This window comes from Tupaia chinensis, unplaced genomic scaffold (assembly GCF_000334495.1).
Source record: "Tupaia chinensis unplaced genomic scaffold, TupChi_1.0 Scaffold000381_1, whole genome shotgun sequence".
NCBI classification, from domain to species: domain Eukaryota; kingdom Metazoa; phylum Chordata; class Mammalia; order Scandentia; family Tupaiidae; genus Tupaia; species Tupaia belangeri.
This window is the reverse complement of record NW_006159883.1, coordinates 509,982-535,529: the sequence shown is the minus strand read 5'-3', so window position 1 is coordinate 535,529 and position 25,548 is coordinate 509,982. Positions and strand designations below refer to the sequence as shown.

Below are 25,548 nucleotides of genomic sequence, written 5' to 3'. Positions count from 1 at the left end.
AAAAAAAAAAAAAAAAAAAAGGATCTAACTAACTCCAGCCTAGACACCTGGGATTTTCAAGGTCATTCTTTTGTAAGTCACTGACTTACTCTAAGACAGTATAATTCAGCCAAAGTAATGATTTGTCAGGAAAAGTTTACTCATTTAGACAGCACCTAGCTGCAAGTACTACCCACAAAGTTAAATAAGCAGTCATCATCATCAATAACATATTTTAAAAACTATGTGCCAGAAACACCTCAAAATACTCAAAATGTGTTGTTATTATTATAACAACCCTATGAGGTAAATACTACAGCTACTCCCGTATTATAGGGAAGGAGCCTGAGGAACACGGAGATTACAGAATTGGGAAATGGTCATGCGACCATTGGTCATATGACTTGTAAATTGGAAAGCCAGAATTCAAATTCCAACCATCTGCTTCCACAAGCCATGTTCCTAGCAACTACAATATAGACATAGCTACAATTTATAAACTTCAGAGAAAGTTCTAATGAGAAGCAAAAATTACAGAAGAATGAATGATATTGGATGAATTGGGAGTAGACAAAACATAAGAGTATGAAAGGAAAAAAAAGTAAAGTGGTGGGGTGTATATATGTGTGTGGTGGGGGTAGGTTCTTCCAATCAATTTCCCACCCACTTTGGGAAGTCTGGAGAAGTGAGGCCTATTCCGTGCACATTCCCAACTTGTTCTACGAAGGACTTCAATCTTACATTATCTAGAAATTGTAAAACACCTTATGCTAGGAAACATAGCTTTGAAGATGGAGTGCCACAACAAATGGGAGAGTCAATATCAAAAATCAGACCATAAAGTAGCAAGGATCTCTACCACTCCCCACCTCCCACCCCTCCCCCTGTCAATTCCAAGTCCCTGAAATGACTACCATCCTGGACTAGCACAATAATATACAAAAGAACAACAGAGAAGTGTTTACTGTCTCTTTCCAAAGTAATTGAAGGAAGCTTTAAATAAAAAGCATATACAGAGACCAGCAGATGACATAATGGTTATGTCACCAGACTCCCAAATAGTTGACCTCAGTTCAAGTGCCAGACCCGGCAGCTTAAGACTCACATTGGGCCTGAGTTTATAATGTGAACCATATTTAGTGGCACTGGCTCTGTAAAGAAGTTGTTGTTGGGAGCAGCAGATGGCATAATAGTTACATTGCTGGACTCCCACATAGTCAACTGCAGTTCAAGTCCCAGATCCAGTGACTTAAAACTCATGCCAGGGGCGTGTGTGTGCATGCCCAAAATCCTAAGAGAAGAACAATGGAGAAGGGATTTCAGCATGGTCATTCCCCCTGGGAGGTTATTTCTTGCTTTCTGTCTTTCTGTCTCTCTCTGTCTCTCCAGCTATCGCACATGGCTACACCAAAAATCTCCTTAAAAAAAAAAAAAAATGTTGTCATATGGGACCATATGCTTTTATTCAGGGCCACACAATACTTTTCTCCTCTTTCTATTTCTTTATTAGGGTCATTCCCAGTGACCCATGCAGGCAGAATAAACAGGCAAAGTATAATCAAAGAGACAGGGAAACTAGCTGCACCCCAGGATTAGAAGAGCAGCCGCTTTTCAGTCACTAGAAATGGTGTGACCCAGTCCCCTGCTGGAGCCTGGCCCCAGATCATCTGAATACTCAGTCAACAAAGGGATGCTGGGAGAAGGTCAGTGTACTGGGACCCACTGTGCAGGTGCTGTCTCCTCCTTAGTTAGACGTCTCTGCGCCCCACACACTGACTGAAATCTGACTAGCTGTAACAATGGAGTAAAGAGGCAACTTACAAGTGAAGTAGAAATTCCCACAGCGTTTTTCTTAATGTTTCATTCAAATATAATTATTATAGGAGCAAACAAGTGATGTGGCAGTTAAGACACTAAACGTTTAATTCAAAAAGAATTACAATGGGGGTCAACACATGACGTGGTAGATAGGACACTGGACTCCCACATGGTTGACCACAGTTTGAATGCCAGGTCTAGTGGCTTGAAAATCACACCAGGCATGTGGGCAGGTACCCGAAATCACAAGCAGTGAATGGAGGAGACGGGATTGCAGTGTGGCATGATTTTTCACCTTTCCTATCTCTGTCTCTCTCTCTCTGTGTCTATCTCTCTCTGGTGAGTGCACACACCCTATGACAACACCAAAAATAATAAAAAACTAAAAAGATAATAAAAACGAATTATTATAGACATAAAGGCGTGCTAAGAAGTAGAGATAATGCATGAAATAAAATCCCTGCCTTCATGGAACTACCTCTGTTTGGGGAGTAAAATGACATTGAATGATATTAAAATAAATGTTACATAGAAAGAAAGTGTTATGAAAATAGAGCAGAGTAAAATGCTAGAGTGACAGTGGGAAGTAGCGCTAAGATAAGGTGTATTTGAACAAGGTTTAGCAAATGATGGTCATTGGTGGCACTGACAAAATGTTTTCAGGAGATTGGTTTGAGGACTGTTTTAGGAGGGTTCAAGAGACATAGGAGAGTAAATGGGAAAAGTCCTTAAAGAACAAATCTACATAACTTCGTTGAAAAAAATGAACAGAGAAATTGGGCAACAGCTGAGAGGATCTTTGTAAAGATAAAAGAGAGAGATTCACCATGTCCGTCTATGATGGAAGCTAAATAAGAGATTTTTTTTTCCCTCTTTTTTCCAGGTTTCAGGGCTCTGAATCCTATCTCAACTATGAGGATAAGAAAAAGGTACATGTGTGATGAGCTATGTTAGTTAGATGGGGTCATTGAAGTATCCCTCCATTGCTTTTTTTTCTTTTAATTTTGCCAGAGGGTGCATGTGCTCACTGAAGAAAGAGTAGTGAGAAAGAGAGAGGGAAAGTGAGAAAGCATCATCCCTGAGGAGTGACTATGCAGCAATTCCTTCTCCTCTATTTCTCTCTTTTTTGTTTTTTTTTTTTTTTTTTTTTAAAGCCACTAGGCCCCAGACTCAAACGATACAGTTGGCCATGTAGGATTCGGCTGCCTTAACAACTACGCTATCGCCCGCCCCCGCCCTGTATTAAAGCCAGAGTCTCTGTATGTTGTGCTCTTCCTACCTCAGCCTCCCAAGTAGCTGGTTCTACAGTCATGGCCGCAGAGCCCTGCCTTTACACAGGGTCTCCCTGTTTTACCCATAAGGCAACCCTCTTGCCCCAGCTTCCCAAGTTGCTGGAAATTTGGTTTCCAGCTTTTTGGGGTGTTCAGGGAATCGAACCTGGCCTTCCATGTGGCCTCAGCCTGCTCAGTAGCTGCTTCTACCAGCATGCTGGGCCCCCTCACTGCTTCAAGGAGAGAGAGGATAATAAGAGTCAAGCTCACTGGGCAGCCGAGATGTGGAACTGAGTTTAAAGATCATATTCTTTGTAAATCCTCACAGTCCACAGAATAACTCACCATCCATATTCCCCTCCACCTGTTCCTCCAGTTGGAGTTTCAGCAGTTAGATATACAAAGGAACATGTTTAAATTCTAAGGAGAAGAAAGTCAATAGAAATAAAGCTTCAGGGACAAAGCAGCCCCAGTTGCAGGCAAAACAACTACTGCTGATTACCAGCAAGAAAGCCTTCATTGTAACAGGGATTTCACCCTTTCTTTGGCATTCCTAAGTAACAAAACCTAAGTGCTGCACACTAACAATAATTAGCGATACTTTTGCTTACACCAAAATCAGTCTAATATGGTACTCAATAAAACAGAATAATCTTTCACTGAGCTGATAAAAAAAAGTACTATTTTTGAGCAACTGAAAGTCACTTCAATATATTAATTGAATGACCCATAATTGCTACATTGTTCTGTTTATCTTAAACTCTGCATGAGTGGGTTTTCCTTGATGCTAATCCCATTAGAAGTAAAATGGACTGTAGTTTTGAATCTGTCTGTTCCTTAAAAAAATAATAATAATAATTGGCAGGCTGTTTAATATCAGGTGCAATTTTACAGATGGCTAGACTGAATAATAAAATAACAAAGGAAAAAAATGAGCTTTTACCTGTTTCCCAGCTTTTAATATACAAATATTCAGAAGTAATTTTCAAGCAGTAGAATAACCACAAATATTTTATGGATATAAGAACATAGACAAAAATGCTCAAGTACATTAAGAATCTCTCATACTATCCCAAATCTATTCCAAAGGTAATCTTTTTATTGAGACCTGAATATGCTTGCCTTCCTCACTATCCCTTCTATTCTGTTACCTCCCTCTCCTTACTTCTTGAAAGGACTCACACACCATTCTTTGTTCTGGAAAGGAATGTCTGGAATGGACACAAGGTGCTCTGTCTTAGAGCTCAATGTCTTGATTTTAGAAGCTTAAAAGGGAAAGGACTGTAACCAAGGGGTCTGGTCTGATAGACAGGGCTGCAAACTACTGAGTCAAGCTTCTTGATGCTTTTTAGGGGGGGGTGGGGGGGGAAGGAGGGGAAGATTGAGTCCTTCTTTGAAGATTTCCTCATACCCATTACTACTACATTTGGTGATTTCTAGGTGCCTAATGAATTAAGACCCATTCCTATAGACAACCTTATGTCTGAGAAATAGAATAGTGTTCAGTTTCACAAAAATAATTTTCAGTCAAGCTTTGTTTGATCTTGATCTTGTGAAAACCCCCTAACTTGAAGCAACTAAAAAATAGCTGCTGTTATCTAAAGTGACATTTAAAATTTCCAGCCAATGGCATGGTAACTAAGCCAGCTGGATCCCACATGGCCAGTTTTGTGGTTCAAGTCCCTGATCCAGAGGCTTGAAAAACACACTGGGCACGCATGCATGCATGCCCAAAATCCTGAGAGGAGGTGGAGAAGGGACTGTGGTGTGGCCATCCTGCCTAGGTGGTTCTGTCTCTCTACTGCTGCCTCCGCCCCCCAACAAACATGCACACCCTATTGCAAGTTTTTTGTTTGTTTTTTGTTTTTTTGTTTTTTGGGGTTTTTTTGAGTGGTTTTTGCCATAAGGTGTGTGCGCTTGCCAGACAGACAGAAAGAGACAGACAGAAAGCGAGAAATCACTCCCCAGGGGGGATGGCCACGCCGCGATCCCTTCTCCTCCATTCTCCTCTCGGGATCTTGGGCACGCATGCACACGCGCCCGGTGTGATTTTTAAGCCACCGGGGCTGGGACACGAACCGGAGTTGACTATGTGGGAGTCCAGTGACATAGCCATTACGCTAACTGCTGGCCCCCCAATTTCAAGCTTTTTAGTAAATAAAAAACATTACAAAAATTAGAGAATCTAAAAAACAGGATACATGATTATTTTTTTAAACTGTCTATTTTTTTAGGTATAATGATATTATGGTTTTGTTTGAGTTTTTATATTTTAGGAACAGATACTAAAATATTTACAGATGACATTATATGATGTCTGAAAACTGCTCCAAAATAATGGGTAGGGGTATAGTGGCGCAATGGTAAAATGTAACGCCTCTCTGGGGCTGACCTACATGTGAAGATTCTGGGTTCACATCTGTAGACCTCCCTGAGTATGTTGGACAAATGTGTGCCCATGATTCAGGGCTTGCTGAGACTGGGAGTGAATCCTGGTATCAAGACTCTATCGGGGGCTCTCTCTCTCTCTCTCTCTCTCTGTCTCTCAGAAGTACTTCACGATGGGCAAAGTATTTTTACAAGCAAAATGAGAAATAGCGATTGACTGTTTTAAAAAATAATTAGAATAATAATAATACTGATTGGGGAAAACACAGAAAAGATATTGAATGTTGAAGCAGGGAGATTAATGTCTCTGTATTGACTGACATGCATGATAGTCCCTTTTGAAAAAGCAATGTAATACACTGTAACGTTATATGTAATCCAATGTAATATAAAGAAGATTATGATGATAATAAAAAATAAAAGAAAAAAAGAGAAAAAAGTGCATAGGACAGTGATCGGGGCATGGTGAATGACAGTTTTCTTTCCCACTTCCTACAAGAGCCTCAAACAAAAAGGGAAAACAAAATCTACCCCCCCTACCCCCATGCTGGCACTTTCCTGGACTTCGATCCAGGTCTTCATGTCCTTCTCGTGTGCATTTGGTTGTGACCAGGTCAAAGCACTAACAAGGAAGTATGAAGTGTTGGGTGTTTTTTTATTTGTCTATTTGGTTTGTCTTTGTTTGTTTGTTTGTTTTTTAGATTTTTGCCATAGGACACATGCCCTCTCTGGAAAGAGACAGAGAGAAGAAAATGAAAAATCATCCCCCCCATTGGGGATGACCACACCACAATCCCTTCTCCTCCAGTCTGCTCTCGGGATTTTGGCCACACACGCACACATACCCACTGTGATTTTCAAGCCACCTGGTCCAGGACTCAAACTGTGCAGCTGGCCATGTGGCATCTAGCACCTTCACTTGTATTTTCAAGCCACCTGGTCCAGGACTCAAACTGTGCAGCTGGCCATGTGGCATCTAGCACCTTAACCTCCACATCACCTGGTGGCCCAAAGATTCTCTTCTTATTTTCCTCTGATTTGTAAGAGGTTTTCATTTTTGTTTTTGTTTTGTTTTGTTTCACTCTTCCAGAAATAAAACATAGCAATAAACATCTCCTTTCCCCCCCCCCCCCAGTGGGCACACGTACAACTTAAAAAAAAAAAAAAAAAAAGTAATAAAAAATAATAAAGTAGAATGAAGTAGGAAATAATATCTCCTTGGAAAATTCTTGCATATATGAGATTCATTTTAAGGCCATGTTGCATGCTAAAGCATTCATGATTTGTATGATTCCAGAAATCATCAGCTATAAATCTGATTTTCTTTAACAAATCCTTCTCTTATCAATTACTTGTACCTAAAAAATTTGTTTTGATTAAAAAAAAAAAAAAAAGACTTGATTAGAAATTCCTGTCCAAATACTTAGAAAGTCCATTTCCTTTCCTTCATTCCCTTTTAAAACAGCTACTTGCATGCTTGTATCTTGCCAGGATTTTCCGGAAGGTCCATTGGCAAAGTTGTGAGGCACTTGTACTAGTGACTTTAGACTTGGCTGCAGGGTATTCACATGGAATAGATCCAAACAGTCTGCTTGGGCTGCCTTTCACCTTCCCCAAAATAGCATTCCCTTCAATCCCACTGCATTGAAATAAAGCACTCATTTTTAACCACTTGTAAATAAGGGATAAAGACACAGACTGTTGGCTGGTGGCACAAGCCTCTGGTGGGCTCTTAAGCTTGCACAAGGTAGGACTTTCCCCTTCTGTAAATGAAGTCCTTCATGAAGAGCAATCACCAGACTTGGAACGAGAGGAGAGGTTGAGCCCTGACTGCCATGCAAGCTTGAACAAGCCACTCTGCTCTTTGAAGTTTCAGTTTCTTTATTTATAGAGAGTATAATGATGCTTGCCCCACTGCTCTCATTGAGAAGCATAATAATAATAACTGGAATTTATCTAATGCACTGAAATGTACAAAATGCTGCAAAATGTAATTATGACTTATCACTATTATTAATCAAAAAATTTCCTTCATTTGCTTCAATGAAGGACTTACTGTTTGCTTTACAAAGTACTGGAAGGAGAGTCCTTGACTCATGAACTTGATATTGTGTGGTACCCAGACATACACCACAATCTCTAAAATTACCAATGTAGTGTCTATGTTTTCTGCAAAATTTCCAAGGTGAAGGGAAATCCAAATTGTAGACATCATAATCTCTTTCAAAAGAGAATATTTAAGATGAAAATTATGTAAGAACAGAACTTACCAGGAACTGTGCTAGGCAATGGATAAAGACAAATAACATATATCCTTCTATCAAAGAAAAATAACGTGAAAAGGGAGAAAGCACATTGATGAAGTGTCATTTTAAAAATGTACTGTGGGGGCCAGCAGGTGGCACGGTAGTTAAGGGTGCTGGATTTCCACATGGGCGACCATGGTTCAAGTCCCGAACCTGGCAGCTTGCTTTCCCATTTTCTCTCTCTCTCTCTCTCTCTCTCTCTCTCTCTCTCTCTCTCTCTCTCTCTCTCTGTCCCTCTCTGGTCAAAAAATTTAATAAATAAATAAAGTTAAATAAAATAATTCTTCTAAAAAATGTGCTGTGTAGAGGTTAGCAGGTGGCCAGGTGCATAAGACACTGGACTCCTATACGGCTGACTACAGTTCCAGTCCAGGTTCCAGCAGCTTGAAAACCACACTGGGAGCATATAAAAGCAGCCCAAAATCCCCAGAGGAAAATGGAGAAGAGATTGTGGTGTAGTCATCCCTGCTAGGGGATGTTTTCTCACTTTCTTTTTCTCTACCTCTGTCTCTCTGGCAAGCACATGTGCCCTCATGCCCTATGACAAAAACTTTAAAAAAAAAAAAAAAAAACAGTACCATGTGATAATGGTATGGCAGCATGAATCTCAGCCTGGTTAGACATTTCCTTTTCACATATGCAAGTAGTTCTTCCATTAACAGTACAGTTTGAACCGTACATGAGTAGGAACAATCTGCTAGTCATAATAAATTTATGCTAGCTGCCACCCTGGACATGGCACCATACTGGGGAACTTAGAAAAATTTACAGAAGATGGTTCTTTCATTGGAAACATAAAATACAACATCCGAATCAAAGAAAGAAATTTAGGAACAGGCCAAACAACTGAAATTAAATCAAAATTATACAACAATAGAGGTGTCTCATGAGAATAGCCTGAGCCTTAAATCTTCAATTGAGAACATCATAACCAAGAAGTGTATAATTAAGGTAGACCACCTCTGGTGTACACAACTATTGGAATAATAACTACAAGTTGGAAACATAAATTTAAAGGCAAAATAAATTACCTTCATGTAGCACAAAGTAAACTTATAAAATGCATATAATAAAAAGTATCAAAAATGGATAAAAATTCAAAGGAATTCCAGAGAAATTCATAAATGATAGGCTTATAAGAGTTTCTAAGAGCAACTGTGTTGTCTGAGATTAAAGACAGACTATAGGGACCTGCAGTTAGAGTAATGGCTATGTTGCTGGACTCCCATGTAGTCGACCGCGGTTCGAGTCCCGGACCAGGTGGCTTAAACTCGCACCATGCGCATGTGCATGCGTGCCCAAGATCCCGAGAAGAGAATGGAGGAAAAGGGATTGCGGCGTGGCCATCCCCCTGGGGGGGTGGTTTCTCAGTTTATGTCTCTCTGTGTCTCTCTGTCTTTCTGGCAAGCACATGCGCCCTATAGCAAAAAACCTCTCCAAAAAAAAAAAAAAAATGACAGACTATAGAACTAACGCAGATTAATTCCTATTGCTTTGCTTTTTCTACAGGGTCTTGCCATGTCACAATCCTCCTGCCTCAGCCCCTCAGCTAGGACTATAGGTCCCACACCAGCTTTTACGGAGAATCGAACCTGGGCATCTCATGTGGCGTTAGCCTGCCACATATCAACATCAACTTGCACAAACTACACAGCTGGCCTAATTGTATTCTAACAGTTCTATATAAACTGAGAGGCAGATTACTCTTCGTTTATTTGTTGGTAGATAATGCACCATGACTCCACGTTCCTATTTTGGTTATGGTGATATTTACATATTATACATAGAATACTTGACTTAGATGCCTCATCTATGGTGAGTAGTGATAAACTGATCCAGTGTGCTGCCAGTGTAAGGAAAGCCGTTTGTAATATGTGACACTTTTCTAAAAGTAATCTGGAAAATGTTGAGTGCACAAAAGCAGAAAAACTAATGAGAAATTTGACCTCAAAACTGACCACAGCAGGGAAGCAGCAGTTAGCGTAATGGCTATGTCGCTGGACTCCCACATAGTCAACAGTGGTTCGCATCCCGGACCCGGTGGCTTAGAACTCGTGCCAGGCACGTGTGCGTGTGTGCCCAAGATCCCGAGAGGAGAATGGAGGAGAAGGGATTGTGGCATGACCATACCCCCTGGGGGGTGATTTCTCACTTTCTGTCTCTCTTGTCTCTCTCTGTCTGTCTGGCGAGCACACGCACCCTGTAGCAAAAAACCTCTCAAAAAAAAAAAAAAAAAAAAAAAAAAAAACTGACCACAGCCAAGAAACAAAAGCTAAAATTGACCAAACTGGATTTGTATTCCATGATCTTCTTGGATTCTACATTCATATTCAAAGTTTCTTATTTCAGAAAATACAGAAACGCAATGTGCTAAGGCAAGACACATGTAGAATTTCTTGTTAAAATATAGTAAACTTCTATCGAAACATCAGTCCTAATCCACAAAAGAATCTGCCAAGAGATTTCATTAACAAGAGGCTGATTGTAGGTACTTCTGTCCATCAACAAATCTCACAAATTGATTAAAATGCCAAAAGGACAAGGGTGAAACCAGATACAGCACAAAGGCTGAAACAGACTCACGGCAGTCTCTCTCGTCAGTTCCATCCGCGCAGTCTCTGACATGGTCACACCTGTATTCGCCCGGGATACACTGGCCATTGGAGCATGTTATCTGATCACTTGAGCATGTTCTCCCAGCTGTAAAAGAGAAAAATGATTACTGAACTTATAATTACTGCCAGACACTGACAGACTAATCTACTAACATTTACCAAATATTAATAATGAGGATATTGGAAACCAAAGGCAAGTGGAGTATATATTAAATGTAAAGTGTGGAAAAGTACTCAGCTCTCACCAAGCTGAGCTTACCATGTGAAAGAAAAGGCATTATATTATCAAAATACCCATAAAATAGTATCAATGCTCAAGCATGTTAGTGGAGACAATGTCATTATTATGTGTTGAGAATACGATATAGATTGAATAGCTATGTGGTACAAAGTATGAATGAAATAAGAATTTAGCAGATATTAACCAAGAGTTGGTAAGGTCTCCATCACTGAGATCCTTGTTTAAACAAGAAGAAATTATGCCAGGGTTAACAGTAGTTATTCTTAAGTACTGGGAATATGAGTGATTTTACTATTTTCTTTATAGTTTTCTCTATTATATAAACTGTTTACAATGACCATAAGTCAATTTCATTAATAGAAAAAAATTTCAAGGGCCAACCAGAGGCATGGTGGTTAAGGCAACTGGATCCCACATAGCCAACTGCATGCACAGTTCAAGTGCTAGAATCAGTGTTTTGAAAAACACACCAGGCATGTGTGCGCACATGCCCAAAATCCCAAGAGAAGAATGGAGAAGTAGAGACTGCAGCATGGTTATCCCCTAGGAAGCTCTCTCTCTCTTTCTCTTTCTCTTTCTCTCTCCCTCACAAGCACACACGTCTTATAGCAAATTTTTAAAAATTTTCAAGATGGTGTTATCTGTTGAAGATATTTTGATCAACTAGACTGGGGAGAAATGTTCACATATTCAAATGTTCACTTTGTAAGCTAAATAATGCGATTGAATGTATAAAAAATTTTCTAAAAAATTAAAAATATATAAATTTTTAAAAAATGTTTCAAGATAGCTTAATTTTTTTTATGTTTATTAGTATAGGTAAAATCAGGACATCTGCAATTTACCAAATTTGCCCCTGGATAAAAATCAAATGGAGTGATGCCCACAAGCACAATGTGAAACAGATCTGTAAAACTGAGTCAGAAATTAGCGTGACTTGAAAAAAGGGCTCTTTAATACCTGTCCAGGAAAAGCACTTGTGGGCGGGAGGGCACAACAAGAAAAGACAAATGAAAAAGGGGAGACAAATAATAACCAGGCAAAACATGTGCATTAAGGTGATGCTATTGCTGCTGTTCTGGAAACCACATTTTGAGAACTACTGTTCTAGCATATCTAATAATAATAATAGGAACTTTAGACCACAGTCCAGAGACAGGACTAAGAAGTTCTTCTGGTGGAGTTGGCATTGCAGAGTTCAAAAGAGAGAAAACTAAATCACATCCTGAAGAACAGGGACAGGGAAGACACAGAAAGGCACAAACCCAGACCCATCCCCACATGGATCCTGAACTTCAGCTGTGAAATATTGCTTTCAGAGACCTAAAATGAAGATTTTATGCTGAAACATCTCCCTCACTCATTTCTACTCCTACACACTAAGTGTCTAGACAGGTCCAAGTGAACAGGATCTAAACATCTGAATAAAAATTAGGGTCAGAATATTCCTCTGTTCCCACTGATTCTGATGCACAAAGAGTGAAAACGGAACGGAAGAGAAATTACAGATCTCCTGCACACCTCTGAACTGAGATTGAACTTCAAGAACTAGGAAGAAATGCACCAAATTAGGAAGAATTAGGAAGATGACCAGAAATCACCGCAGGGTCACAAGAAATATGGAAAAACAAGAAAATACCTCTCATCCATGGAAAAGTAATAACTCCTCTTCATCCTCAGACAGTATGATGAAATTCATGGAAATGTCAGATAAATAATTTAGAATTTTCATGGTGACAAAGCTCACAGAAATCAAAGAGAAGAGAGACAAAGAACTGCCGAAGAGACAGGAGAAAGGAGTTGATGAGTTCCAGGAGGTGAGGAAATTCTTACAAGATCTAAAAGAGGAAATTCACACTATAAAAAAGAATCAATTGGACCTATTAGAGATGAAGGCTATAATATAGGAAGTCAAAACCTCTCTTGAAAGTATTAAAAGCAGACTACATCATACCAAAAATCAAATCTCCGCGCCCTATAGCAAAAACCTCTCCAAAAAAAAAAAAAAATCAAACCTCAGATGTAGAAGATAGAATTGCTGGCCTAGAAAAATCCACCACAAAGGCTGAGAAAATTTCCCAAAAAAATGAGAATAATATATGAGAAATACTAGACACCATCAAACGTCCAAACATCTGGATAATTGGTATCCCAGAAAGGGAAGAGATTCATAAGGGCATTGACAATCTATTCCATGAAATCCTGGAAGAAAACTTTCCAAACCTAGGGAGGCATTCAAAGATCCAGTCCCAAGAAATACAAAGGACCTCCAATAGAATCAACAATCAACTAGAAATGAAAAATTATTGATGATAACATACATGAGTAAGCCACTATGCAGTATATGCTGGATGGGAAATCACATTTTGTATGTTGTGATAATGCTCAGGGAATGAATATAAATTAATTAACTAAAAATAAAATATTTTTAAAAAAAGAAATTAGCATGACTTGGTAGCATTCTCTTGTAATGGGCTTTTTTGGCCCACATAAAAGAGAATAATTTGGGAAAATGAGCTCTTCTCAAAAAGAATATAATTTGTAACAGAAAAAGGTTTTTCCCCTGAATTTTTATAGAGCATTCTACACTTCTCATATAATAAATATACTTAGGCTCAGCAAAACTTGGTTTTCTAATGAAATTAGGTATCAGTTAAAAGATGGGCCATCAAAACCTTACAAGGCCCAGCTACTGTGATACAGCAGTACCTAGTGGCCTACAAGGCTAAAAACCATATGACCAACCACAGGTTCAGATCCCCAGGCAGGCTTAAAAGCCCACCAGGCATGTGGGCACATCTCTGTAAAGTATTAATACTGCAAAGGGTCACCGCTGTGCACTATATCAAAATATACAGCTCAGTTTTCTACCCATTCTGCATAGGGAGCAAGAGAAAGTGGAACCGAAAAAGCATATCTAGCCAAAAGTAAGTGATCATTTTGGCACTCAATATCTATTCATTAAGAACCTATTCTAGAGGGACCAGCAGGGGCATGGTGGTTAGGGCGCTGAACACTTCCACATGGCTGGCAACAGATCAAGTCCCGAACCTGATGGCTTGCTTTCTCACTGTTTCTCTCTCTCATTCTCTCTGACGGATCAAACTGGAAAATTATAATAATAAATAAAGTTAAATAAAATAATTATTTTAAAAAAAAGAACCTACTCTTGGGCCATCAGATGGCATGGAGGTTAAGACACTGGATCCCACATGGGCAGTTCAATCCTCAGATCTGCTAGCTTGAAAAGCATGCTAGGGGGAACCAGCAGTTAGCGTAATGGCTATGTCGCTGGACTCCCACGTAGTTGACCGCAGTTCGCGTCCCGGACCCGGTGGCTTAAAACTCACGCCAGGTGGGTGTGCGTGCATGCCCAAGATCCCATAGATAGATAGAAAAGGAAAAAAAAAGAAAAGCATGCTAGGTATATGTGCATGTGTGACTAAAATCCTGAGAGACTGGAGGAAATGGATTGCAGCGTGACCATCCCCTTCCCTCAGGGTTGGGGAGAAGGATGTTTCTCTCCAGTGAGCATACACACCATATAGCAAAACTAAAAGAAAAAAAAAAAAAAAAAAAAGAACCTACTCTCTGCCAGACGGAACGTTAGATCTTAGGGATAAAGGTGAATAAAGTATAGCCACTGCTCTGCAGAGGTTCACCAATTATCCCTATCCTGTCCCCACTGAGACTTGCTACCTGCAGGTCACCCACATATCCCCTAGGACCTTTGAAAAGCCAGCTGGAAAATATCATAGCCCAGATAGAATCCCTAGAAATGTGAATTTATTTCTGCTTCCTACCATTCCTGGCATGTGTCCGCTCTCCCCTCAATACTCTGAGCTACCCGCTCCCATCTCTCTCAGATCTGGATATGCCTCTGTGTGGCCATGATTAACTCCTGCCATGTTTTCCTCAAACTTTCATTTGTCACCACCACCACCCTCCACAGCCCCATGTAGTTTGCTGGCCTCCTGTTTTCCACCCTGCCCCAAGGTGGACTGCCCTCAGTCCCCATGACTAGCCGTGATGGGCCCTAGCAGTCTATATAATTAAACAGACTTCATTTTAGACCTAAACCAAAGCTAAACTCTTAGATACTTTGAGAATTTCTACTCTCCTCAAAACTCTTGGCAGCCAATGGTCTGACTAGAAGGATTTTATACACAACACTGAACTCAAGTCTTGGGCTAAATCCCAATCTTTTAAAAATGCATACAGGACCTACTGAAAGCCACAGAATCTCCACTACTAATCATCAAAAGACTAGAAATGCTTGATGTATTTTCAGGCCAAAGGGGCCAGGGACTTGAACTGCAGTTGGAGCATGGCTTCCAGTTGTTCTACAGTCTGAAGTGCTACCAGCTGTGCTGCAGAAGCTAGGACCAAAAATAACTTTAGGTTATATGAATATCCTTAAAGGAGGAAGCACTGGATCACTTCCAGCTCCTTGGGTGGGATCCGGTGAGTAAGGAAGCATTGGAATGACACTCATGTTTGATAAATTGTTGACACATTGCCACTTTATATCTATTTTTCATCCAAAATCATTTTCAAACTCATTAAAACACAGTTTTAGTTTAATCCCAAAGAAATTAGATTTTAATGATCTATTCCAAGTTACTATCTGAATCCCCACAAGCTCCAGGAACGCTAGAGTTGCCAAGGCCCACTTCCTCGCTATTTTCTTTGTTGCAGCTCATCCCACTGTGGCAGTGGCACAGGGAGTGAAGTAACCACCAGCAAGGCCCCCAACAGTCCTGCCTTCTAGCTCCCATTTCCACTCAATCAAAGAAGAGAGCTTACTATCAGGGCAGCAGAGGAGGGATGTCTGAATGCAGAGTGTGCTGCAGGAGCAATGGACTCCTCCAACTACTGACTGTACACCTACGCATACCAATAAACGTCCTGTGTCTTTCTCTGTTGGTGATTTTATAAATAAGCCATGACAGTGGGCACATGCACATGAGAAAGAGAGAGACTGAGAGACAGATACCCTCAACAGGCTTTCATCAAGCCGTGATCCCCCTTCCCCAGTCCTCCAGCTTGCCAAGATCTTGGGCTCTTGCACACGCACCCCACACATTTTCAGGCCCACTCGGGGACCTGAACCTGGAGACCACCATGTGGCTTCCAGCACTGCTGTTCAGTTTACGACCAACTGTGCCACCAAACTGAGCCATCTTTCTTTCTTGTGCTTAACATAATCCATATGAAGACAGGGAACTTATCCCAGTGGAAATCACTGGGGTATAGCTATAATTCCCCAGTACGCTCATATTTTTATAACAGCCGGACCCCTCAATGTGACTACTGGCATAGGTTCCCTTTTTCTTTAAGACCCAGTTCACCATTTATAAAGAATCAGTCCCATTGTGTGTAGCCTATTTTTGACAGGTTAAATTTTAGGTGTCCAAAGATCCAAAATGAGATTCAGCTCTGAACACTTACAGCAGTTCTGTTGTTCATCTGAGCCATCTTCACAGTCTTGCTCATAGTCACACACCCAGGACGTAGGGATGCATTCCCCTCCACTCTGACACTGGAAATAGCCCACCTGGCAGGAATGAGCTAAAACAAACCAAAAAAGAACTCATTAAGGAACATCCACACTCCAGCAAGCAATGCTTAATTCAAAAGAATCTGTGTCAATCCTCTCAATATATTTGAAGGCAAATAGTAAACAACGCTGACACTAGAGTCTGTGGGCTCTAATCAAAGTTCACTATCAAATCATCTCAGCAATGGTACCACAATAAACTGAAGATCAAAAGCAGTATAAAAGCCCAGAGAATAAAACAAACAGCCCCAATACACATATATACACATTATGACAAAAATATTAAATTAAAATTTTAACTTAAGTAAAAATTAACCATGAGTTGTTAAATTATTAAAACTACTAGTGGCCAACAGGTGGTACGGCACTTAAAGCACTGGAGCCCACCTAGCCAAACTAAGCAGTTCAAGTCCCAGATCCAACTACTTGAAAAACACACCGGGCACATGTATGTGTATGTCCAAAATCCTGAGGAGAATGGAGAAGAAGGGATGGAGACATGGCCATCCCACTGGAGAGGTAATTTCTCACTTTCCTTCTCTCTCTGTCCCTGTTTCTCTCTAGTGAGTATATATGCCCTCTAGAGAAAAAACTAAAAAGGAAAAAATATTAGAGCCATTTTGTGATAATTAATAGTAAAACATCATGATAAATAGAAAACTCATGAGATTTGGAAAAGACCCAAATGCAAATAACTGTGATTTTTCACTATTTACTTTCTTTAGGATCTTTGGCTGATTCTCAGAGCCTCAATGTGTGCAGAATAAAATGGAGACTATACTATCTCGTGCTTTGTTGTAAAAAATAAATTAAACCATGTATGTGAAAGCATCATGTAATGTTAATTTCTAGCACTGTTGTTGTTCACATTGTTGTTATTATTATTGTAGATCAATGAAATATAATCATCTCTGGTACTTTTTTTTAAATGCTAGACGGTGTGTGCCCTCACCAGAGAGACAGCAAGAGAGGGAGAAAGCACCCCCTAATGAGGCATTGTCATGCCACAACCCTGTCTCCATTTCTCCATCCTGTCAGGATTTTAGGTATAAACACACACACACACACACACACATATGTACACCACATGTCTAGCATGTTGTTCAAGCTACTGGAGCCAAGATCCAAAGTGCAATCCACCTGTCAGTATCCCATTCCATTAATCACTAGGCTACATAGCCAGACCTGAAACTTTCCACTTATTTCTTTATCTAAGACTGCACTATTCTTGCCCTTTTTTCTCCTTTTTAGCCAAAACAGAGCTCAGTAAATTCAGATAGACAGCATGACCATGTCTCTACAATAAAGCGTTTCTTTGCTTAAACTGTGATCCACAGACTAGTTGCAACACCATCAACTGGAAGTCCGTAGAGATGCAGAATTTCAGGTGCCATCTCAAATATGTGGAATCAAACCCTGCACTTTAACAAGCTCCCGGGTGATTCATTTCTGCATGAAAATAGAGAAGCCCTGTATAGGACCTATCCCTATTCTTTCTCTCATTTTCAAATGCATCATCAATCCAAACAACACAACAAAGTTTGACCATTCTGGTTGCCACAGGATAGCCAACAATTAAGTTTTCAAAACAAATTCAATGTTTTCATAGTTATTGTTGTTGGGATTTTGTTTTGTTTTGTCTGTTTAATCCCAGAGAGTGTGCTTGCACGCACAAGAGAGGAAATAGGTCTTCATCATGCTACATTTCTTTTTCCTCCAATTCTCCCTCCCCTCAGGATCCTGGGCACAATGCCCAGTGTGTTACTACAGGGTCAGAATCCCAAACCCTAGACGGCCATGTGGGATCCAGCTTCCTCTGCAAAGCACTTAACTGCTGCCCTAAAAGGGCCAGAAAGGGCCCACCCCTTTCTTGGTTTTTGAATGGTAAGCCTTGTCCACTCAACTATCACAATTGAGGAAACTGTGATAGTTTAATTGATTACCTATGGCAAGTTGGAAAGAGCAATTTTCATTGCTTAAAGATTCAGACTGGTTCACGGCAGTCACCAACTGCCAGACTACAAGGCTTTTAACAAGTTACCTAACTTCTCTAAGCCTCAGTTGTCTAATCTGAAACCTACCTCAAAATATTTCTAGAAAACTAAATGCAGAAATATATGTGAAACTTGGGACTGGCAGGTGGCATGGTGGTTAAGGGCACTGGACTCCCACGTGACCGACCACAGTTCAAGTCCTGGACCTGGCGGCTTGTTTTCTCACTTTCTCAATCTCTCTTTCTCCATCTACTACTCTCTGGTCAAATTAAAATAAAGTTACATTGGGACAGCAGTTAGCGTAATGGCTATGTCGCTGGACTCCCACATAGTCGACCGCAGTTCGCGTCCCAGATCCGGTGGCTTAAAACTTACTCTGGGCGCATGCGCGTGCATGCCCAAGATCCCGAGAGGAGAATGGAGAAGGGATTGCGGCGTGGCCATCCCCCCTGGGGGGGTGATTTCTCGCTTTCTGTCTCTCTGTCTCTCTCTGTCTGTCTGGCAAGCGCACGCACCCTATAGCAAAATCCTCTCAAAAAAAATAAAATAAAATAAAGTTACATCTAAAAAATGAAAAAGAAAGAACTATATGTGAAATTGATTTTATAATTAGTTAAATTGTGGATTTACTATCTTACATGTATTTAACTAAAATTTTTTAAAAACACAAAACTGCACTGAGCACTTCTGGGGTTACCTCATGGTGGTTCACACAGGCTACACTATATCCTTTACATAAAATTAGACTCCTTGAAATACGAATCGCAGTAGTTCAGATGAAACTATTTTGCTTGTTCTTGTTGGTGCACAAAATTCAAAGTGTGGATATAAAAAATCATCACAGGTTTCAGAAAATGGACCTCAAATTTGTGTATTTATCAAGGTCATGGTCACAGAAAAAGGATAAGATAGAAACTGATATATTAATAAACTGAATTCCCATCTCAAAAGGAATTTGGTTTTTCTTTTTTAACTAGGCAGGGCATGTGCATTGGGAGAGGATGTGTCCTCTGGGGCAGGGAGAAAGCACCCCCCAGCGTGGTGTGATCACACGGTCATCCCTTTCTCTCCATTCCTTCATCCTGTCAGGATTTGGGACACACACACACACACACACACACACACACACACACTGAGTTTTTCAAGCTGCCGATCTAGTACTCACCTACTTAGTCAGCCACGTAGGACCCAGGGCCCTTAACTACCAGGCCACAGACTGGCTAGTCAGTGAAATTATTAGTGCCATCAATTCTCTGTTCAACCACACAGATCTCAAACTTGAGCCTAGAACCAGCAGATGGCGTACTGGTTACATCACTGGACTCACACATATTCAACCATGGTTCGAGTCCCAGAACTGGTGACTTAAAATTCACGCCAGATGCATGTGCACTCATGTTCAAAATCCCGAGAGGAGAATGGAAGAAAAGGGATTGCTGTGTAGCCATGCCCCTAGGGGGTGATATCTCACTTTCTGTCTCTCTTAAAAAAAAAAAAAAAAAACTTGACCCCAACCCTGGGTCTGTCACTCTAGGCAGGGCTCTTCTTACAGGTATCAGCTTGTGATACCAGCACTTATGTTACTCAGACTGGAGCTTAGGTTGGCCACTCCCCACTTACAGCAGCCAGCTTCATCAGAGTCATCCGAGCAGTCTTTGGTCCCATCACACCTCCAGGCTGAAGGGATACAGTGCCCATTTCCACAGCGAAAATGCTGATTGTCACATTCTGTAATACCACAGCAACAGAAAAAGTCAATGTCAAACTTATGCCATTCATTGAAAAAATGTAATTCTTTTTTACCAAAATGCAATTTTTAGAATTAAATTAGGAAAGCATTTTTTCATATGCTAATATATTTGTTTGGAGCTCTGTAGGAAGGTCATTTTCATAAACAGCTGTTAAGAGTATACCTTGTGGGACCAGCAGTTAGAGTAATGGCTATGTCGCTGGACTCCCACGTAGTAGTCGACCACGGTTCGTGTCCCGGACCCAGTGGCTTAAAACTCACGCCGAGCACGTGTGCGTGCGTGCCCAAGATCCCAAGAGGAGAATGGAGGAGAAGGGATTGCAGTGTGGCCATTCTCCCTGGGGGGTGATTTCTCGCTTTCTGTCTCTCTGTCTCTCTCTCTGTCTCTCTCTCTGTCTGGTAAGTTCAAGAGCCCTAAAGCAAAAACCTCAACAAAAAAAAAGAGTATACCTTGTAATCGACCTAGAAAGCAATTTTGACAACATATATCTTGCTTTATAAAAATGTTTGTTTATCATCTTAGTGTTTCTACTTTGGGGTATTTTCTCTAAGCAACTAACCAGAGTGCTCAACAAAGATTTTATGTATAAAGATATTCTTCACAACGTTATTTATAATAAAGGAAAGTATAAACTTCCTAAATCTCCAATAGTAAGAAAAGGATCCAATTTTCTTACATCCATATATTGACATAGTAGGAATCTATAAAAATGATTATGAATAACTTCTAAATATTTTTGAAAAATATAATATAACATAACAAAGACAAAGAGGCAAATATTTACCTGTAACAAGACTCAAATATGGGGAAATAAGGCATTTTAAAAGGAGGCCAGCACGGGACCAGGAGTTAGCATAATGGCTATGTCGCTGAACTCCCATGTAGCAACTGCAGTTTGAGTCCTGGACTCAATGGCTTAAATTCACGCCGGGTCCGTGTGCTTGCATGTCCAAGATCCCGAGAGGAGAATGAAAGAGAAGGGATTGCGGCGTGGCCATCACCGCTGGGGGGTGATTTCTCACTTTCTATCTCTCTGTCTCTCTCTCTGTCTTTCTGGTGAGCGCACGCACCCTACAACAAAAACCACTCCAATAATAATAATAATAATAATAAATAAAAAAGGCCAGCAGATGGCATAGCAGTTACATCGCTGACTCCCACATGGCCGACCACAAACCATGATTCAAGTCCTGGACCCAGAGGTTTGAAACTCATGCCAAGCACATGTGCATGTATGCCCAAGATTCCAGGAAGAGAATGGAGAAGGGATTGTGGCATGGCCATCCCTCCCGGGGGGCATTTGTCATTTTCTCTCTCTCTCTCTCCCTGGTAAGCACACACATACTACGAAGAAAAGAAGAAAATACTACGAAGAAAAGAAAAAAAATCTCTACAAAAAAAAGGAAAAAAAAAGGCCAGAAGGGTAACAGTGGTTATCTCTGATTGATAACGTCAGGAGTAACTCCATTTGCTTCATTGCACCTTTTAAGTTTTCCATCCTACATTCATTAAAATGGCATTTTATTTCTAAATCATTTATAGCAAATAATAGCCTTTCATTCTTAGATTTGGACCAATGTGTTGACTTTTAGGGGAAAAAAAAAAAAAACACTAATTTTAAGTTGCCAGATCTGTAAGTCCATCTCTGCAAACACATTTTTAAAAAACTAAAAACAAACTCTCTGCAGCCAATCAGACTGTGTACACTTGGCACCAAGTATCCCTCAAGTGGTAGAGATATCCCCTAGTGACACTAGGAAAGGAATACAACTTAAACAAGTTCACTTCGTTCAGCAAATATATCCTGCAATTTTCCTAGGTCTCTCCAGGGCACTAATTTGGTAGCTGGAAATCCTCCCAGCTTCCCCAAATATCTGGCCAGTAACCTTCCCCAAGCACTGTTTGCCAAGTAGGAAATTTTTTTAACAAGAGCAGCCAACACCAGCCCAACTTGGAGAAGACTCAAAATTATTCTTTCACAAACTCAAGGGATAGAGTACTTCTCAGAGTTGGAAGAACTACATTTCCCCCCCTTATTTAAGTAATCATGCTAAATTACCCAATTTCAATTTTTGGTTAATTAACCCAAAATTAGGTAAATATACAGATCAATGACCTACTCCCAAAATAAATAAACAATGTGCTATCCTGACTTGTGCAAATGCAGGCATATCGACAGCATGATATAAACATAGTTAAGTGATCTATTCCTAGGCAATATAGGCTACTTTGTTCATGGAATGTTCAAATCTGATTGTCTGGTAGTGACATCCTGATTTATAATGTATGCTGCAAATGGTCAGAAACTTCCCTTGCCTAAATGGTGGTACCGAGTGGTACAGGAGCACGTACACCCAAATACCTTCTATAGACTAATGCATGATGGTGGTTGGTGGTGCAGGTCTGGGGTTGGTGCTGCAGGTCTCTTATCAACTACCTTTAAAACACAACAACCTCCCTTGCAAAAATGCCCCTAAGGAATGTACAAATTCACTCTGGAATCCCAGAATTTCTCATTGGATTTTGTTCTACAAAGCAATATTTCCATGAGAGATTAGGGGCTTTGGAGGTTTAGCTATTAACACAACATATATTAAATCACTTTTTATCAATTAGGTCTATTGTTAGAAATTCAGCATAATACACTTGTACATTTAGGACATTTGTCTCACTTGATATCTAAGAACTTCTGATCAAATAATTATAACATTCATAAAGAACAGTTCACTTGCAGAGTTTCATATTGCTATAGGAGAAAGAAAAGCTTAAACTTAGAGACAGAGTCTGTGGAAAAAAATTCTCTGGATAATATAGAGTCTGTTTTGAAAATATGTATAATTAACACTATTTCTTAAGCAACTTTTATTAAAATTCAAATTTTGAGAGTACTGCTTTTTCTAAAATACCAACTAAAATATGTCATGAAAAGAACACAAAAGAGAGATCCAAAAGTCATTTTTAAAACCATTTCAAAACCAATTATTTAAAAATTGCACTCATAAAAATTAAACTGATGGGGAAATGTTGCAAATAAGTAACTTTTTATAGAGATTTTCACATTTGATCTCCTAATCTCTACAATATTTGAAGCATTATATTAAATCTAATTCCTGCAATTTATCAAGAGATCCACAATAATTCATTTGTCACCTTTTCGATAGTAACTTTCAGCCTGTTATAACAACCAAATGACTATTGTTTGGAAATATCTCTCCAGAAAAAACAAACTGATACTTTATCATTGCTGGATAGCCTCTCAGCAACCAGCCACAATGCTCCACTGGTATCAGGAAACTGTCATTCATTCTTTTATAAAGGGAATCCGTGTTGCTTAAAAACAACCTGCTAGTGAAAAGGTCTAGATTAAGTCCGATAACTATTGCAGGTGCTCCCAATTTCAATTGAACTTTATTTTCTGAGAGTCTTATTTTAAATAAGTGGCCTTTATGCATTCAAGGCCATCCAGATAGTATTCATGTATTATCTATATTGTTCAATTATTTGAAGTAAAAACAAAAACCAAAAGGAAAGTGAGGGGGATAATTTTATACACTGGAGACACCCACAGAGTTTAAGGAAGAATAAATGTTATATGTTTTTAATCTTTTTCCAGAAAATATCCTCAACAACTAATACAGTGTTTTCTTTTTCTTTTTCTTTTTCTTTTTTTTTTTTTTTTTTTTTTTTGAGAGGTTTTAGTTATAGAGTGTGTGCACTTGCCAGAGAGACAGAAAGTGAGAAATCAGCCCCCCTGGGGGGGAGGTCACACACAATCCCTTCTCCACTTTCTTCTTGGCATTTTGAGTGTGCATGCACACACACCTGATGTGAGTTTTAAGTTGCCAGGTCCAGAACTCGAAAGAAAAAAAAATTTAAAGAGAGTTTTTAATATCTTCAGGAAAATTTACATTAGACAAAGAGATAAACTTATTTTCTAGCCTTATATAAGCCCAAAGCCAGAAAAGGGGGAAAAAAAAAAAAGAAGAAGAAGAATCTAAACTTAAAAAATAAATAAATAAATAAATAAGGCTTAATCCTTTTTTCATAAATAGCTATGCCCCAAGATTCCTGGTCTAAATGTTGAACTAAGAATGTGTTAAGATAAGATATTAGAGTAACAGATAGTGCCCAGAGGAGGGAAGGAGCTGTTTGTTTGTTTTCCAGGGCAGGGAACAACACTGGACTGAGAACATTACTCCTATGTCACTTACAGCCTCCAGAACAGGGTTCATTCAGCACGTGTGGAATAGCAAATGCAATACTCCTCTGTTAATGAAGATTCCATTTTGTAAAACTCAGTCTGCTGAAACTATTACATACCAGAGACATAAAACCATCTAGGCAAACAATGAGACTTTAAATAGGGATTCACAATCTTAAATCCATAGAAAGAAAATGAAATCTGAAATAATGTGAAATAAGAGGACTATTTTAAGACAGACTATTTAAAACAGAGAGAGAGAAACATCAGGTCATATTAGTAAGTTTCATTCTTGTGTCCTTTCATTCTAAGAGTTTCTTTTCTTTTCCATAAATTCTCTTCCTAGAAGAGAAAGGTGAATGGTAGTCAATGGAACATTGTCCTAAGTTAACAGGGTAAGGTAATTTCTATAGCAAATCCTATTTTCCTGCCAGATCCTCTTAATACATGCTGGTCCTTCCAAATATTTGTTCTACCTGAAGAGGTACTTGCGATCTTTTTGAAAATGTTTACAACTAAATCAGGGGTTGAGAGGTTTGGTCTTAGTGCGTGTGCACTTGCCAGAGAGGGAGTCAGACATAGTGACACTGAGAGGGAAAATGGGAAATCACCGCCCCCTCAAGGGGAAGGCCATCCATCCCTTCTCCATTCTCCTCCCGGGATCTTAGGCGTAGACTAACAGGTGCCAGGAGTGATTTTCAAGCCTTCAGGTCTAGAACTTGAACCAAGGTTGACCATGTGGAAGTCTAGTAACACAATCATGCCATCCACTGACCTCAAGATAGGACTTCTAAGATGTGAATTTAGTTGGGGTCCAGCAGATGGCATAGAGATTACGCCACTAGACTGCCACATGACCAACCATGGTTCAAGTCCCAGATCCGGTGGCTTAAAATCTATATAGCTTTATATAAAGCTTTACAGACAGTCAGTGGATCCTCTTAGAACTGTAGAAAATGTCAAAGTCTGATTCAGACCCAAGAGTTGTGTGATTCGAGAGCCTATCCTCTTTTCATCATCCCACTTTCCACAAAACAAACAACAATTTGTGTTCACCCATAGCATTTCAAATGTTTTCTATGACTGTCTCACTTATCCTCACAACACTTATCCCTGCAAGGTAGTATTAATAGCCTCATTTCATAGATGAGAAAACTGAGGCTTGATTAAAGCTCACATCTAACAGGTAGTGGAGCAGAGGTTCACACCCAGGCGGTCTGACTCCAATGCCATGTTATATGACAGCTGGATTTCAAATAAGCAGCAGAGACAGTAAGAACCAACTGCACTGGGGGGGCTATAGTGCTCAGAGAAGTTTTAATAAACAGGAATAGAACTATGTGGGGTCTTTGTGGATGAGCAGGATTTGAGTGGATAAAGAGAGGAACCAGGCTTTGTATGTAAGGTCTCTCACACTAGTCAGT

General features: G+C 39.8%; 1 protein-coding gene across 1 annotated transcript in view; it reads right to left on the bottom strand.

Moving 5' to 3' along the window:
- Nucleotides 1–25,548, bottom strand: part of LRP2 (LDL receptor related protein 2) — a 241,297-nt gene that overhangs the window by 179,915 nt on the left and 35,834 nt on the right. The window contains exons 2-4 of the mRNA XM_014589797.1: nt 19,793–19,900; nt 16,070–16,189; nt 10,346–10,462 (exon numbers count right to left, since the gene is read on the bottom strand). Coding sequence (XP_014445283.1) covers nt 10,346–10,462; nt 16,070–16,189; nt 19,793–19,900 — 345 coding nt within the window. The remainder of the gene's footprint in view (nt 1–10,345; nt 10,463–16,069; nt 16,190–19,792; nt 19,901–25,548) is intronic.